Source organism: Dromiciops gliroides, chromosome 1 (assembly GCF_019393635.1).
Source record: "Dromiciops gliroides isolate mDroGli1 chromosome 1, mDroGli1.pri, whole genome shotgun sequence".
Classification (NCBI taxonomy): Eukaryota; Metazoa; Chordata; class Mammalia; order Microbiotheria; family Microbiotheriidae; genus Dromiciops; species Dromiciops gliroides.
In genome coordinates, this window is record NC_057861.1 from 319,757,368 (window position 1) to 319,772,753 (window position 15,386).

The following is a 15,386-nucleotide window of genomic DNA, read 5'->3' on the forward strand; positions in this document are numbered from 1 at the left end:
TTATGATTGGGGGAGTATATCCCAACTCATTGAAGAAGCTTTGGGGTGCAAAGGAAGTTTTTCCAAAAGAATCATACAGGCTAATATGGTGTAAAGCAAATGACCTTAATTATGAAGTGTTATCATACACTCAGGGGATTAACCAAGGCTTAAGGACAACAGGGGCAAAGACAAAATAGGGAAGTCATCATTACCTGGGGTGGAATGGTGTTCAAGCTAAGTCAGGAGGAGAAGAGGAGACCACTGGTGGTCCATCGAGAGGATGCCATTGAACTTGGCATTTGGAGTGTTGCCAGTTCCCCATCATGCCTCCTATATGCTTCCACACCAGGACATCTGGTTCAGGCAGGTAAGAGCCAGAAATTTTGCCTGGAGGAAGCAAGTTCTCATTTGATTATATCAGTATGGTTTCCCATTTTTGATGTCACAGGCAGAGAGATGCTGGGGAGTGGGTAGCAAATCAGAAAAAAAAAAAACCAAGTATGGCACATGAAGATGGAGAGTGGGCAGAGGGAGGCAACCTGTTATAAGTGAGTTCTGAGGATGAAAAATGTGTTTTTTAAGAAACTTATTCTTGGAGGACAGAACTGATGCTGGGGATGAAGATGTGACCAACAGGAAGACATGAACTAAAAACGAGGGCCTAAAAGGAACAACGAAGCTGGGATGGAGGAAAAGAGGAGATTGAGAATGTGCTAGGGAGGAAGACATGATGGTCAGTTGCAGTCTTGAGGAAAACCGGGGTGGGGGGGTAGGATGTGTTCATATATGATATATTCTAATCCCACCTTAATTAACTTCCCTTCTCTTTTTGGTTCTGTTTTGATACCACCAGCTATCTCCTACATCGTTACAGTCATAACAGGGGATGTCCGGGGTGCTGGGACCAAATCCAAGATTTTCCTTGTCATGTATGGAGCCAGAGGAAATAAGAACAGTGGGAAAATCTTCCTGGAAGGGGGTGTGTTTGACCGAAATCGGACGGACATCTTCAACATTGAGCTGGCTGTCTTGCTCAGCCCCCTGAGCAGAGTCTCCATTGGGCATGGCAATGTAGGTGTCAACAGAGGCTGGTACTGTGAGAAGGTAAGGGACACCAGCCTTGGGGAACTAACTTTGATTCATCCCACACTGTCTCCAATACATGAGCGGTTAACCTTTTTCCTTCAGTGAACTTCAGTAATTACTGTCATACATTGGTTATATGTATGCCTCATATATCCAATTGGATCGAAAATTCCTTGAAGGGCTGGGGTCATTCTTTTTTTTTTTTTAGTGGGGCAATTGGGGTTAAGTGACTTGCCCAGGGTCACACAGCTAGTAAGTGTTAAGTTTCTGAGGCCGGATTTGAACTCAGGTACTCCTGAATCCAGGGCCGGTGCTTTATCCACTGCGCCACCTAGCTGCCCCTGGGGTCATTCTTATGCACAGACTTGAACATAAAAATAGACTCACTAAATTCTCAGAGAATACTTTCTGACTGGCTGGTGCCTGGCACAGAATAGAAAATCAATTAGTTTATCATTCAACAAATATTGAACACATACTCTATTTAATTCTGCCCAAGCACTATAGGAGACAGTGACTCTCTACCTCATCATGTCATACCTCTTTTCCTTTCACCATTATTCTTCCCATGTTCCCATTACTTTCCTGTTTCGCTGCTCCCTTTCCATTTGTTAACAAAGTTCGTTTTGAGAGTAAGCCCCTGATTTAACTTGTTTTACTGTGATTGGCCTCCTAAAAAAGTCTTCTCAGTTGAGTATTCTGATTAATTGGGTTTCTTTTAAGATGACTACCTTCATGGAAAACAACACCGCCAATATTTAAAGAAGGGTTTGAGGGGCGGCTAGGTGGCGCAGTGGATAGAGCACCGGCCCTGGAGTCAGGAGTACCTGAGTTCAAATCCGGCCTCAGACACTTAACACTTACTAGCTGTGTGACCCTGGGCAAGTCACTTAACCCCAATTGCCTCACTAAAAAAAAATAAAATAAAATAAAGAAGGGTTTGAGAAGGGAGGTTGGTGACAGCCTCTAGGATGGTAGATTGGAGTCAAGTTTTGAAAGAGCAAGGGATGTCTTCTGTGAGTAATGGGAGGAAGAAAATCTTTCACTCATTTGGTAAGTGGTATGAAACCCTGAGATTTCCTAACACAAGTCATTTAAAAAAACCTGGGCTCATAATCACAGACTGTGAGACCTCAGAGGTGATTGAACTATAGGATAGAATCATAGATTTAGATTGGGAAGGCTTCTTAGAGACCATTGAGCAAACCTACTCATATGACAGATAAGGAAATTGAGGCTGAGAAAGGTTAAGGGACTTACTCAGGACCACACAGCTAGCAAGCGTCAGAAGTTCTGGTCTTCTTGACTCCCATCCAACCCTCTACCCACTGTGTCTCCTAGTCCAATGTCCTCATTTGACAGGTGAATAACACGAAAGCCAGAGAAGGGCAATGACATGCCCATTAGGGCGCAGCTGGAATTTAAACCCAGGTTTTCTGACTCAAAGTATAAGGTGCCTCTCTTTCTCTTTTTCTTCTTTTTCCTTGTCTCCCTTTCTTTCCCTCCCCCTGTTCTCTCTCTCTCTCTCTCTCTCTCTCTCTCTCTCTCTCTCTCTCTCTCTCTCTCTCTCTCTCTCTGTTTCTCTCTCCTTTTCTCTCTTCCTCCCTCTTCCACCCTTCTCTTCTTTTCCCTCTCTTCCTCCTCTTCCTCTTCCCCTCTCTCTCATTCTCTGTCTCTTTCTGTCTCTCTTCTCTCTGTCTGTCTCTGTCTGTCTCTCTGTCTCTCTGTCTGTCTCTGTCTGTCTCTCTGTCTCTCTCTCTCCTTCTCCCATTCCTCTGTTTTTCCCATCTGTGTCCCTCTCATTTGGTGTGGAAGCAGGCTGTCCTATGAAGGAATATTGAAAATGGATCTTGGTCTGTTTCCCTCAGGTGGTGATTTTGTGTCCCTTCACTGGTATACAACAGACTTTTCCTTGCAAAAACTGGCTGGATGAGAAGGAAGGCGATGGACTGATTGAGCGGCAGCTCTATGAGGTGGTGTCCCTGCGGAAGAAGAGACTCAAGAGTATGTGCTGAAGTCAGGCGGAATCCCGGGATACTAGATAGAATTTTCAGGGACCAAAGCTACTGCTACTCCATTCTTCTCTATTAGAGAACAGGGTGGACGGGGGTGGGGGACATAGATTTCCCAATAGACTGCCTAGAATATGTTGCTTTCTGGGTTGGGGCCTTAGCTTTCCAGAGCAAAGACCAATAAGAAATCCACAACCCATTTAGCCCTGCTGCAAATATTTCCATTTTCCAAAAATTAACAGACTGTTTACTTGTAATGTCCTTGAAGGCAATTGAGTTGTTCAAAGCAGCATAGATAAATCACCTTTTTAAAGTCAAGTCCTATTTTAAATACTCTAGCAGAACTCTAGTTATTGAAGGAACTCTGAGACAAATCCTATTCCAAAGCAAAGAATTCTTTTGGCAACAAGTCATCACTCCCTAATTTATCCATCTTATCAGTTGGGATTTTGGTATTACTGGGGTTTGTTTTCTGTTGTTCCAACAGTTGCATCACTATATATCTTGTTGCATGATCTCAAGTAGTCTTGATTTTTTCTTCTTTCCCCAATTTGTAACAGTTTGGCTTAAATACACACACATACATCCACATCCATATACATATATATACCCACATATATACATATATACACATACTCATGTGTATGTGTGTATAAATATTTCTTGTCCCTTGATCTCAAGTAATCTTAATCTTTTCTTCTTTCTCCCATTTGTAATAGTTTAGCCTTAATATATATGTATATATGTGTATATGTATGTGTCTGTATGTATACTCCACTGTAAAAAATTGCAGAATAGCTTGAGTTGTTTTTGTTATGCTTTTGTTCTGTTTTAAGAATTTGCTTGGTCCCTCTGGGTCTGGACAAATGACCTGAAGAAAGCTGCCTGTAATGTCCCTGTTTTTATCCAACTCTATGGACAGAAGGGGCGAACAGATCAAATTCGTCTGAACCCAGGTCCACAGGGCTTTAAACCTGGCAAGATTGACAAGTTCAGGGTAGGAGCAATGAGTGTGGGAAAAGAGGGAAGAAGTATTTCAGTGGACATCATAAAATTTTTTTTAAAGCTAAGATTAAATGAACACTGGGGTTTTCTTTTTCTTATTTTTTTTTATTTCAATTTTTCAAACATGTACAAGGTACTGAGAATGCAAAGAAAAAACAAAAAAGAATGTTCCCCTCCCTCAAGGAGTTTACATTTTACTAGAAGATACATCCTATAGAGACAAGCAGATAGGAGATAATTTGAGGAGAAAGAAGATGATAAAAACTAGGAGAGTCAGGAAGAACTTCCTATAGGAAGTAGTATCTAGATTGAACCTAGAAGGAAGGTAAGGATTCTAAGAGGACATAAGGAATGAGTACATTCTAGGCATGGTACATAACCTGTGCAGACACACCAAGTTAGGAGATGGGGGCTGAATTCTTGGAACAACAAGAGAGTAATGTAAAAAAAAAGTCTAAAAAGGTATATTGGAGCTAGGCTGTGGTAGAATTTAAATGCCAATCTGAGGGAGTTTGCATTTTATCCTAGAGGCAACAAAGAGAAAGGGTAGGAGATAGAATGTAGGCTCCAATAAAGAATGATGTTACATTATGTGCCGTTCACTGAATAGAAAAGGGGCAGAATTTAAATACCCCCTAGATTTTCTATCTGAATTAGACTGATCAGACAGGTGCTTAAGGGGAAAAAAGATAATTAGTTCAGGGGATTATAGCACCACAAAGAAATGACTCAGAGCAGAGGTATCAATCATATGGTAGCAGACTGGGAGGCCCACAACAGATTAATAAAATAAAATACAATAAAACATAGGTAATGTTAGTTTGTGGTTTTCTAACTCAATATGTAGCTGACTTATGTAAGCTATTGTGACCCCATTTCTATTTGAGATTGATACCACTGAGCCAGAGGATTCAGAAACAATGATGACACCTTGGTTCAGAAAACCTTGGCCTTCCAGGGATGATGAGTATTAGTGCTTCCATATGTGTAGGACAGGGGTCCTGTCTGAAATGTTTATAAAACATATCTCATTTGGATTTTTTAAAGCAAGAAGTATCTGAATTTGACATTTAAAAAAACTGAATTAAAAAATACTTTCCACTAGCAGTAATCTGTTCTTAATTTAAAAGAGGCTGGGGCAGCTAGGTGGAGCAGTGGATAAAGCACCGGCCCTGGAGTCAGGAATACCTGAGTTCAAATCTGGCCTCAGACACTTAACACTTACTAGCTGTGTGACCCTGGGCAAGTCACTTAACCCCAATTGCCTCACTAAAAAAAAAGAGGCTAACAAAGGTTCTCCTAGTTTGAGGCTCTACTATAATGATTAGATAAAATCAAATTGGGCTAAGGGGCTGGTTCCAACATGCACAAAACTTAGAAATGTTTATCTATAAGCCAGTGAGTATGAAACCTTTGCAAACAGTTTATAGGTAAACATTTGAAGGGCGGTGCCAGCCACACTTAGACTGCTTCTTTGATAATTCATCACAGAGTATTTCTAGGTCAGCATTGAAGCAAGGCCTTGAACTAGAAAGCCCTCTGTTCACCTGGATGGTCAAGTTGCTTCATCTCTGAAGCCTCGGTTAGATCCTGGCTGAAATGCCACCTTCTACATGATGCTTTTCTTGATGCCCAAACTGAGTAATAATCTGTCTTCCCTTGAATATCACGGTGCACTTGATTCACCCCTCTCTCATGTACTTAATTTGTGCACATGTCCTATCCCCAAACTCCCTGTGAGCAGAGATTGTGTTTTATTCAATTTTTGCATCTCTTCCCATGCCTAGTACAGTGCTCTCAATGTAGCAAGCACAGAACCAATGCTGGCTGAGTGAATTAATGAATGATGGAGTTGAATTAAGGTTAGAAGGTCCTTTCCTATTTAAAGATGCTCTAATTCTTCTTGTATGTCTAATATTCTGAATCAAGGACATCCACATTAATAAACTCCGGGTAAGGAACGTCCTCTACCAATGTAATCAATGCACCTTTTTTTTGTGCAAAATTTATAGTCCTAGAGAGAGTTTCCTGACAACAATAAGGCAACAAGTATTTATTAGGCACTTACTATGTGCCAGGCATTGGACTTAAGACAAAGGATACAAACCAACAAAAAGAAAAACAGTCAGGGTAGCTAGATGGCGCAGCGGATAAAGCACCGGCCCTGGATTCAGGAGGACCTGAGTTCAAATCTGGCCTCAGACACTTGACACTTACTAGCTGTGTGACCCTGGGCAAGTCACTTAACCCCCATTGCCTCACAAAAAAAAAAAAGAAAGAAAGACAGTCCCTATCCTGAGAATCTTCTGTTCTAATGAGGACAACACATAGAGAACTGAAAAGAAGGGGTGGGGGGCATAAAGAAAGTACCTTAATGAGGAGGCATGGTGGTGAATCTGGAAATTTCCAAGGTACAGCTGGGGCTGGGGGAGGGAAGAAGCCTGGGGCATTGAGAAGTTAAATGACTTGCCCAGAGTCTCACAGCCTGTGTCAAAGGTGGGATCTGAAATCAGATCTCCCTGACTCCAGCGCCAGCTCTCTATCTACTTTGTTACACTGTCTGTCTACTTTACCCACATTAGTCACTTAAATGTTCAGTGGATTGAATGGACTCAAAGCGGATGGTCTGTTGTGGACAGTGGATGCATCAGTCAATGAGTATTTATTAAGCACCTACTATGTGCTAGGCACTGTGCTAAGTATTGGGATCTACAAAAAAGGCAAAAGACAGTCCTTGTCCTTGAGGAGTTCACTATCTAATGGGGGATACAACGTTCAAACAACTATGGACAAACAGCCTGTACACAGGAGAAATAGGAAATAATTAAGAGAAGGAAGGTGCTGGATTCTGATGGATTGGGAAAGGCTTCTTGGAGAAGGTGTGATTGTATCTAGGACTCAAAGGGAAGTCATATAAGTCAGGAGGTGGAAATGAGGAGGGAGAACATTCTAGGCAGGGGAGACAACTAGAGAAAATGCCCCGAGCAGAGACACAGAGTGGAAGCCAAGAGGCCAGTGTCACTAGATCAAGGAGTATGGGATAAGGAGTAAGAAAAATGAAAAGGCACAAGTAGGGCTGGTCACGAAGGATTTTGAATGTAAAGCAAATGATGTCGTATTTGACCCTGGAGGGGATAGGGAGCTGCTAAAGTTTATTTAGTAGGGTTGTAAGGTTGGCCCTGGGCTTTCGGAAAATCACTCTAGCAGCTGGACTAGGCTGGGAGAGAGGCTGGAGGCAGGCAGACCCGCCAGCAGGCTATTGCAATAATGCAGGAATAAGGAGATGAGAGCCTGAACTGATTGGTGGTGCTAGGCCACCTCTGGTCATCCTGACCTATGTCTTACCACTGGAGTCAGATGGCTCTGGAGGAGAGAGTGAGGCTGATGACTTTGCACAGCCCTCCCTCACTTAAATCCAATTCAGTTGCAAGTCAAGACCTCACCCTCCTGATGTCATTGGTCCTCCTCAAGAACGAAGGATGGTGGGCAGCTAGGTGGCTCAGTGGATAGAGCACCGGCCCTGGATTCAGGAGGAACTGAGTTCAAATCTGACCTCAGACACTTAACACTTACTAGCTGTGTGACCCTGGGCAAGTCCCTTAACACCAATTGCCTCACCAAAAAAAAAAAAAAAAAAGAACGAAGGATGAACAACAACAACAGATTGGTGGCAGTGTCAGAGTCGGGGAGGGGGCAAAGAGCATAATCTTTCTATCAGAGGCAGGGATTTTTGACACTATTTTATCCTCTCTTTTTCAAAAAGCTGGAAATCCCAGATCTTGGAAGATTTTATAAGATCAGAGTTTGGCATGACAGTAAGATTCCTGGTTCCGGATGGCATCTAGTAAAGGTGAGAAGTGGAATCTTTTTCCTTTGACCCCTATCATCATAGGTGGGGAAAAACAGGGATCCAGACTGGTTTCGTTTTAGTGACTCCACCACAAATGTATACCACATACTTACCTATAACTCCAGTAGTGGGGAGGAGGGGTAAGTGATCGTGGAGGTCGGCTTGAATCAGGATGGAGAGTACTGGACTCACAGAGAGGAGGAGGGAGGAATGACTTTTCTAAGGGAAGCCACTGGGGCTCCATCTTGGTCTCCAGAAAAGTACAGGCCTCTGAGGGGGATGGGGCAGGGTAGTTACTACTCCAACCTCCCTATCGCCATGTCTTCCTTACAAGAAGATTTAGCCTGTCTATGTGTTAGGACAGCAGAGTGGGGCTCCTAGGACATGTTGGATGCTTCTTCACCTAGTCTACTCTGTGGCATCTTTCCAGATGACACTGATGAATACCCTAACAAAGGACAAGTATAACTTCAACTGTAACCGCTGGCTGGATGTCAATGAGGATGACTATGAGACTGTGAGGGAGCTAACTGCAGAGGGTCCGACAGTTCGGAGGATAATGGGAAGTGAGTGTTGATCCCATTTTCTTTCTTTTTTTTTTTTTTTAAGTGAGGCAATTGGGGTTAAGTGACTTGCCCAGGGTCACACAGCTAGTAAGTGTTAAGTGTCTGAGGTCGGATTTGAACCCAGGTACTCCTGACTCCAGGGCCAGTGCTCTATCCACTGTGCCACCTAGCTGCCCCTTTGATCCCATTTTCTAGGGAAGGATGGGCCTTCCTGGGAGGAGGGTAGAGAATTCTTTGTTTTTCTCTAAGGAGTAGGCTTGACCCAGAGCACCAGTGAGGGGTGCAGTCCAGAGGCTTCAAGCCTAACCCCTTTGTACTTCCAAGTCCCTGTCTCTAAATGCTGAAATGATTGGGGGCCAGCATTTTATCTGAGAGGGGTGTTCTAGGGCACATGAGAAGTTCTGGACAGATCTGGGCTTCCTCAGAATGTCTCTAGATTTAGAAATAATAAGACACTACATTTAGACTTTGCTTTTCACAAAATGCCTGATATTTTAGTAAAATCCTAAAATTGGAATCAAAGGACCTGGATGCAAATCCTGTTTCTGCTACTTACTACCTGGGTAGCTTCAGGCAAATCTGTTTATCTCCTTAGGCTTTAGTTTCCTCCAATAAAATTAAGGGATGAGCCCTCCTGATATTTGTAACTCTGGCCCCAACAGTAATTCTTTCTTTTTTGCTGTATTAGTAGAAACTTGCTCATCCTCCCACCCATCTCCTGCTATTTGGTGTTCCAAAAAAGATCCCTTGGGAGCTGAGCGACCTATCTTGGTCCAGGTCACCCCCTGGTCACTGGCATAGGATCACAGATTCACTCATTCATCTATCTATCTATCTCTATCATCTATCTATTTATTTGTTCATTTATTCATTCATCCATTTATTTATTCATTTGTCTATCTATATCTGTATCTATCTATTCATCCATCCATCTACCCATTTATTTATTTATTCATTCATCTATCCACCCATCCATTTATTTATTTAATTATGCATTTATCCATTCATTTAATTATTTAATGTGATTTAAATTTTTTTCCAATTACATATAAAAATTTTTTTTGAGTTCCAAATTTTTTTCTCCCTCCCTCCCTTCCCTCTCCCCTCCCAAAATCAGCAAGCAACCTGATATAGGTTATACACTACAATCATGTTAAACCTATTTCTACATTAGTCTTGTTGTAGGAAGAGGAAGGATCACAGATTTAGAGCTAAAAGGGACTTCGGAAGGTGTCTAGTTCAATACCCACATTTTATAGATTAAAAAAAATCATAGCTCATTGAGTGACTTGTCTATGGTCACCTCGCTTGTGTCAGAGATGGGACTTGAACTCTGGTCTCCCCGAGTCTGAGTTCAGCAGTCCTTCCACTTTGCCACACTTGTTGCCCCCTCAGGAGAGTAGCATGTGGAAGCTTATGCTCCTACCTTGTGTCCGTGATCATCTGGGCCCCTTTGGGATGTGCCAGGCTTGACTCTGAGTGGATAACATGTGCAATTATGCTTTGTCTTTACCTTTTCCTAATTATCACTGGCCTTTGCTAATTATTAATAGGGCTCACACTTGGCTATATGTGCAGCGCTATCCATTCTGCTGATTATAGCTGCCCTGCCTGCGACCACTAGGGCATTTTGACTTTCCCTTCCCTATTACCATTTCCATGTAGTTCTTCTTCCTTTGTCCCAGGGCAGCGCAGGCTCAGATCCACACAGCTTTGAAGCCAGCTTGGTCTCCCTGATTATTTCTCCCTTCCTATTGCCACCAGTCAAAGGCATGATTATCATTGTGAACATTTAATTCATTGTAACAAGATAGTGAGGCACTTACTTGAGGGACCCTCTCCAGTACCCATGGAGGCCAGTACCTACTCTGTCTATATATAGGGTCAGCTCTGGGGTAAGGCCTATGAGAAACAAAAAGGGAAGAAAATAGATAGGTCCCTAGCCTTAAGATCTCCTCATCAAATAGGAGAGAAGCAATACAAGAACTACAGTTATCCTTTCTACATTGCAGGGGATTGGGGGCAAGGCACTCCAGTGATCTGGAAAATCCATGTAAAATTTTTTGGCTTTCCCTTCTTACCAGAGGAGAAGTCTGATTTTTTCCCCTTTTTCTCTTATGGGGTGTTTACAGTACCTTATTGTAAAATGTGGGTTAAGTATTTGGTCATAGGATATATTATGCAACACATATATTTTAGGAATTTCTGAGTTTCTTAAGTTTTTCTCTGTTATCTGCTGGCCTTTGTGTGTTGTCTGCATCTTTCACAAAAATGCCCCCAAATTCCCATTTATTTTCTTATGCCAACCTGCAATATATTGAAACTGCAATGGGGAAAATCATGATGTGGAAGGGATAACAGTATTTTAGACCTGCCCCTCTGCAAAAAAATAAAAAATAAAAAATAATCAAAGAAAACACTCCATTGAGCAAAGCCCAGTTCCCAACCTGCAGTTTCTCTGCTTAGGAGAGGCATTATGCTTTATAGAAAGGAGGCATTGAGTTTAGAGTGGAGAGGACCTGAGTTTGAACCCCAACTCCCCTTTATTACCTATGTGACTTTGGGTAGGTTACTTAACCCTTCTGGGCCCCAGTTTTCTAGTTTCCTCATCTATAAAATAAGTGGGCTGGCCTAGATGACCTCTGAATACTTCTCCATCTCTAAATCTATGAATAATAATCTGATTTCCTATCTACTTTTTAATCCTACGGGGATTGAAACATTATGGAATGTTATATTAAATGAGATGTAATTAGAAGTTGAATCTGGGAAAATGATGTAATAATGTATTTCAAAGTCAAAAATAAGGAATTTTTGAATTAACTAATATTATGCATTATTCATATAACTGCTTCCCCTCTCTCGGGGTCTATTGCTCAAGGGGCTTCACAGAAGAATTAGACAAGCCAGTCAATGGATAAGGCCTTTTTTATTTGGCATATTTAAGGGAAGCCCATACAGCTTAACAAGGGAAACTCAAAGGAACCCCAAGGAGAAGGCACAGGTAGAAAAGGGCAGCAACCAGGCCCCCTAATGTGGTAGCAGCTAAGTCTGCCAAACTTGAACAACTCTGTTCACCTCCCCTACATTGAGACTGGGAGATATCCCATGCACACTGGGGCCAGAATGAATTCTGGCAAAAAGTGTGGGGAAGGGATGCCATCAGAGATGTCTCAAAAGAGCCTTGAGGCACAAGGATCTCAGGCTCTGGAAGTAGTGAGGAGCCCATGATGGTCTGGTGAGAGGCTGCTTCCAGGGCATGATGCATGTTATATCAAACTCTCAGTAGGTTTCCTGAATCCATCTTCATACCATGCCTAGGGGCATCTCAGGAGTAATGGCAGTGCAGGGTGGGACATGTTTCTTTGGTTTCCTACCCCTGAGGTCACAGGCAAAGATGGACTAATCAGTTAAGCAACTGGAAGCTTTCAGACTGAAAGGTTCCAGATGTGGAAGATACCAGATTCGGGGGAGGTGTCCAATAAAAAGATAGTATAGTATGGAAGAAGAGGAGAGTAGGCAGGAGGAAAAGATGTGGCTAAGGGAGAGATACCCCGCAGAGACAGATCAGTTGGTAAATTCCAGACTACAGCACTCTCCCTTGACACAGATAATCAAGAACTGACCTTGTAGCTATGCATTGTTTTACAAGATAGATGTGTTCCAGCAAAGATGGTTAAAATTCTTTAAAACAAATCCCATTTGTTCATTGTTCTCTCTTTTAAAATCAAAGATGCATTTCTACCTGAAAAAATATTCCCCAATAGATTGAAGTAAACATTTTTGTCCAGGAAGGGATTAAGATATGGCCAAGGTATGCTGGGTTTTAAGGTACATGAGTAGGTCTGAATGCCTGTTGGGGGTTCTTTGTCTACTTTGGAGCAACTCAGATTAATTGGCCTCTGTGGCTTCCCTGTTTGGAACAGAGGGATTTTTCCCCTGCCAGGGAAATACTTAACTACACACTCATAGTTCCCAGAAATCAGCTATTCTTCTCTCTTTGTCTGGTTATTTATGGCTGCTTACAGAGCTTGGTTGCAATCACTTCATCCACCTAATGCCCCCATATAACACACAAGAGAAGACAGATTAAATATGTCTGAAGTTTGAAACTTGGAATTATGTAAAATGGATCAATATCTATTGTCAATGTATTCTGCAGATTCAAAACTGTGGCAATCTAGGTCACTTAACATGAAGGAAGAGTGTAACAGTATGAGACAACATACTGTAGTGACAGAGAAGAGGCCTCTGAGCCAGTGAGACCTGGGTTCAGATACTTCCACTAACACTTACCCTTTTTGTTTTTCATCTGTAAAATGAGAGGTTTGGACAAGATGGTTGCTGTGGTCTTATCTAGCTCCAAATCTATGATCCTTTGAATTATAACCAAATATATGTAATATCTATGTATATATACACAGCGCACACACAGTGCATACATGTGCATGCACACACATGTGCACATATGTGTGAGTCTACTGAAATACATATGTATGCAGCACACATATGTCTCTGTGTTTGTATGTATGTATGTACATGCATGTGTTGGGGCATACGTGTGTATGTGTCTGTCTGTCTCTGTGTGTATATGTGTGCTGGAAGGGTTTCAGAAGTGATTGTACTGATTAACAGGGGCTTTAAAACATGGAAGGAATATTTCCCAGCTCACAGTTTCTTTTCCCCTTCCTTTCCCCCAGGAGCTACCCAGATAGTAAAATAAATGAAATCAGCATTCTTTACTGCTTGCCCAGCAGAAGCGATTACTCCCCATAGACAACTAGGCAAAAGACCATTGGATTCAAATATTAGATATTGTAGGCTCTTGTTAATCAGACTGCACTGTAATTATGTTAATTAAAGGACAAATAAGAGGTTCTCGTACTTACCCATCTGTTTAAAATCTTTTCCTGGTCAAGCCTACCAATATAATTATCTTTAACTGTCTGCAGTATCCTCTTCAGGATATAGCTTTGACCAAACAAGTGGGTGCTCAGGGTCCATATGGGAACCCAATAAGAACTCCATGCTCTTTGAGAACTTCTGAGCAGATGGCACTCAGACCACTTGAACAAAAGCACTTCCTCATTAATAGTTGGAACATGTATATGGTCCTGGGGATTGATTACCTCTTTTTTTTTTTTTTCCTTTTTTGGTGAGGCAATTGGGGTTAAGTGACTTGCCTAGGGTCACACAGCTAGTAGGAGTTAAGTGTCTGAGGTAAGATTTGAACTCAGGTCCTCCTTAATCCAGGGCCAGTGCTCTAGCCACTGTGCCACCTAGCTGCCCCTTGATTGCCTCTTAATAAAAGAGCAGAGGTGGCCCTCTGCAAAACTATAAATCTAGTGAGGTTTTCTTCGAGCACCTCTACTTCTTTCCTTCCACCTCCCCACATTTTCAGGATCCTCTTCCCCTCTCCCTACCAGACATCCGAGACATCTCTCTGGTCAGTAATATGTTAAGGTATTGCCTCCTTTCCAAGGTTATCTGATTTTCGAAAAGAACTTGGAAAATACAATACTTAACCTTGAGAGATGAGCAGAATGTTGGGATTTCAGGCACCTTGTTGAGGAAACTTTCTGGGTACTGCAGAGCATCCCTCAAATCACCACACAGCTGACCACTTAATCTGTCTTTGCATGAAGGTGACTACAAAAGCAAAAGATGATTGTTATTTATATTACTCGAATGTTTACATTTGTCCTAGATCCTATTTCATTTGGCCAATAGACTGAAGTAAACATTTTTGTCCAGGAAGGGATTAAGATATGGCCAAGGAGGGGCAGCTAAGTGGTGCAGTGGATAAACCTGCCCTGGATTCAGGAGGACCTGAGTTCAAATCTGCCCTCAGACACTTGACACTTAATAGCTGTGTGACCCTGGGCAAGTCACTTAACCCCAGTTGCCTCACCAAAAAAAAAAAAAAGAAAAGATATGGCCAAAGTATGCTGGGTTTTAAGGTATATGAGTAGATCTGCATGCCTGTTGGGGGTTTGATGAAAGTCAAACCCAACCTTTTGTTGTTCCTCATTTTGTGCAATACTAAGGGGTGTATCTTCCTGAAAAGTTATATGTAAATTGATTTTTTCATAAATGAAATCTGACTTCCGTGTTGACACCATTCTTATTTCTGAAATGTTGGATCTTCTGTCATCTCTGAGAGACCTTCAGTGCATGTGGCTCTTCAACATGTCTACATTTAATTTCTCTGTCCTCACCTCTTCTACCACTACCAACCTTTCACATAAAGGCAACATCTTATAGAATTGGCAAATTATCTATGACAGCACCAAAGTGAGAATCAGGAGACCGTGGGTATACTTGTTACTAACTGATTGTCCAACCTCAGGCAAGCCATTTCCCTTCTTGGAACCTCAGTTTCTTCACTGGAAAAGGGGGAGTGTTGAATTCCATGACCTCTTCAGGTTCTTTCTAGCTCGAAAATCCCATGATTCCAATGAATAAGAGGTAGGAATTTATATGTCATCAAAGGCATCTTCCCATTTAAAGCATCCCAAAACATGAAATTTCTTCCCATTGACTTAGTCCAAACACAGAAACATTCATGTATCAGGGTTGTTGAAAGTGAGGTCTAACTGGAAAAACTCAATTCAGTGAAAACTTGAATCACCTTTTTTCCTGTGAATGTAGGAGGGCTCCCTACCATCCCTATATCTAGGGACAGATCCCTTCTTTCTGCCCCCTTTCTGAACTTGCTGACAGATCATTTGTTGGTCACTACCAAATGCTTCTACCTGAGAGCCAGGCTTCTCTTTGAATGCACTGATTCTTATATATAGAAGGGTTGTTTGGAGAGGTGGCAGGGAGGCCACTTCTTTCATCTCTTTCTGTACCCCTCCACCCCAACTCTACTGAGGAGGAGTT

The 15,386-nt window shown here is 42.1% G+C and overlaps 1 protein-coding gene across 3 annotated transcripts in view; it reads left to right on the forward strand.

Moving 5' to 3' along the window:
* The window catches only part of LOXHD1 (lipoxygenase homology PLAT domains 1), a 277,309-nt gene that overhangs the window by 113,214 nt on the left and 148,709 nt on the right, over positions 1-15,386 (forward strand). For all 3 annotated transcript variants that reach the window (XM_043977280.1, XM_043977281.1, XM_043977283.1), the window contains exons 8-12: positions 836-1,086; positions 2,937-3,072; positions 3,917-4,077; positions 7,849-7,935; positions 8,366-8,501. In XM_043977280.1, coding sequence (XP_043833215.1) covers positions 836-1,086; positions 2,937-3,072; positions 3,917-4,077; positions 7,849-7,935; positions 8,366-8,501 — 771 coding nt within the window. The remainder of the gene's footprint in view (positions 1-835; positions 1,087-2,936; positions 3,073-3,916; positions 4,078-7,848; positions 7,936-8,365; positions 8,502-15,386) is intronic.